The sequence below is a fragment of the Acomys minous genome (genome assembly GCF_964271855.1).
Source record: "Acomys minous genome assembly, chromosome: 5".
NCBI classification, from domain to species: domain Eukaryota; kingdom Metazoa; phylum Chordata; class Mammalia; order Rodentia; family Muridae; genus Acomys; species Acomys minous.
Window position 1 is genome coordinate 99681414 of NC_140494.1, and position 1796 is coordinate 99683209.

General features: G+C 41.7%; 1 protein-coding gene across 1 annotated transcript; it reads left to right on the plus strand.

Annotated features, from left to right (window-relative positions):
- Nucleotides 1-295: 295 nt before the first annotated feature.
- LOC311598272 (putative olfactory receptor 10D4) lies at nt 296-1231 on the plus strand (the record flags this gene model as incomplete). Its single annotated transcript, XM_084783303.1, has 1 exon — nt 296-1231. The coding sequence occupies one exon, from the start codon at nt 296-298 to the stop codon at nt 1229-1231; it is 936 nt and encodes a 311-aa protein (XP_084639429.1).
- Nucleotides 1232-1796: the final 565 nt, after the last annotated feature.

Genomic DNA, 1796 nt, shown 5'->3' on the forward strand with positions numbered 1-1796 from the left:
ACACTAGTCTTGGAAGTTACCTTCCGGGTGAGATTGTGAAGGACACCATTTGCCCTGGGAGTTACCTGTTCATTGTTTAAGGATTTTTTAGGGAGCATCATCTGCAATTAAGAGATTAACTGAAGAAAGATACCCCATCAACAGGAAAGGCAGTTCTTACTACAACATCTCTCTGTAACTATCACCATCTTTTTCTCTTCTGTCCCTGTGATGTAAACTCCCCTAATCAACACACAACATATTTTTACCAAGAATTTCTTTCCACGTACTTTCAGGAGAAGACTCTTCTGCAAACATGACAAATCACACTGTGGTGACAGAATTCACCTTGCTGGGCATCCCTGAGACAGAGGGCCTGGAGAAGGTCCTGCTCCTCCTGTTCTCAACATTGTATTCCTGTGCCCTTCTGGGAAACTTGCTCATTCTTACTGCAGTCATCTTCTCCCCAAGACTCCATACTCCGATGTACTTTTTCTTGGGCAACCTCTCCATCTTTGACTTGGGTTTCTGCTCCACTACAGCTCCCAAGATGTTGTCCTATCTTTCAGGACAGGGCCGAGGGATCTCTTTCCAGGGCTGTGCTGTACAACTCTTCTTCTATCATTGTCTGGGTTGCACAGAGTGCTTCCTGTACACAGTGATGGCCTATGACCGCTTTGTTGCCATATGCTTCCCTTTGAGATACACGGTCATCATGAACCACAGGCTGTGTTGTGTCTTGGCCACAGGAACCTGGATGAGTGGCCGTGTGCACGCCACTATCCTAACTTCCCTCACCTTTCAGTTGCCCTACTGTGGCGCCAGCGAAGTGGGATATTACTTCTGTGACATGCCTGCAGTGTTACCATTAGCCTGTGAAGACTCCTCTCTAGCCCAGAGAGTAGGTTTTACAAATGTTGGTCTTTTGTCTCTCATCTGCTTTTTCCTCATCCTTGTGTCCTACACTCGAATTGGGATCTCTATCTCAAAAATCCATTCCACAGAAGGCAGGCAGAGGGCGTTCTCCACCTGCAGCGCCCACCTCACGGCCATTGTCTGCGCTTATGGACCTGTTATCATCATCTACCTACAGCCCAATCCCAGCCCATTGCTTGGTGCAATTATTCAGATTTTGAACAACCTCGTGACACCCACACTCAACCCACTGATCTACAGCCTGAGGAATAAGGATGTGAAAGCCGCCCTGAGGCATGTATTTCTTAAGAGATGTCTCAGCCTGGAAAGTAAATGAAAATGTTTCCTGATCAAAACTTGATTCACCACTCAAAAGGACAGATTTGAACCTACAACTTATTTCTTAGCATAAATGGTATCTATAACTCCCAAGACATGTTAAAATGAAATGTATATTACATTAATTTACCACTTGCTTCATATATTGAAGATATACATTCATTTCCTGTTTCCCTATGTTTTCTAATGAAATACAAATGATAAAAATCTCTTAGCAGCTGTTGTATTTTTATTTTGTGTGGATTCTTTCCAATCACCACTATTTTCACAAGTATTTGTTAATTAATCTAATTTTTTACAAAGATTGAGACATATTTACTCTCTCAAAAAAGACCAAATTAGAATTTTATATATTTTTTAAAATAGAGAAGGTAAGTTCCAATTTTCTACCAAATCCACAAATTCAAACTACTGCAAGTTATATTGAAGGTGAGCTCCTTATATCATACAAGTTTGCTTGACTCCCAAACTCTTTCTTCTCTACATTGTCTTCTGGAACGTCGATATGTTTCTTGTGCTATAATTTTACCCCTGAAAAGGCGTGGATTATTTCTCACTTGGTG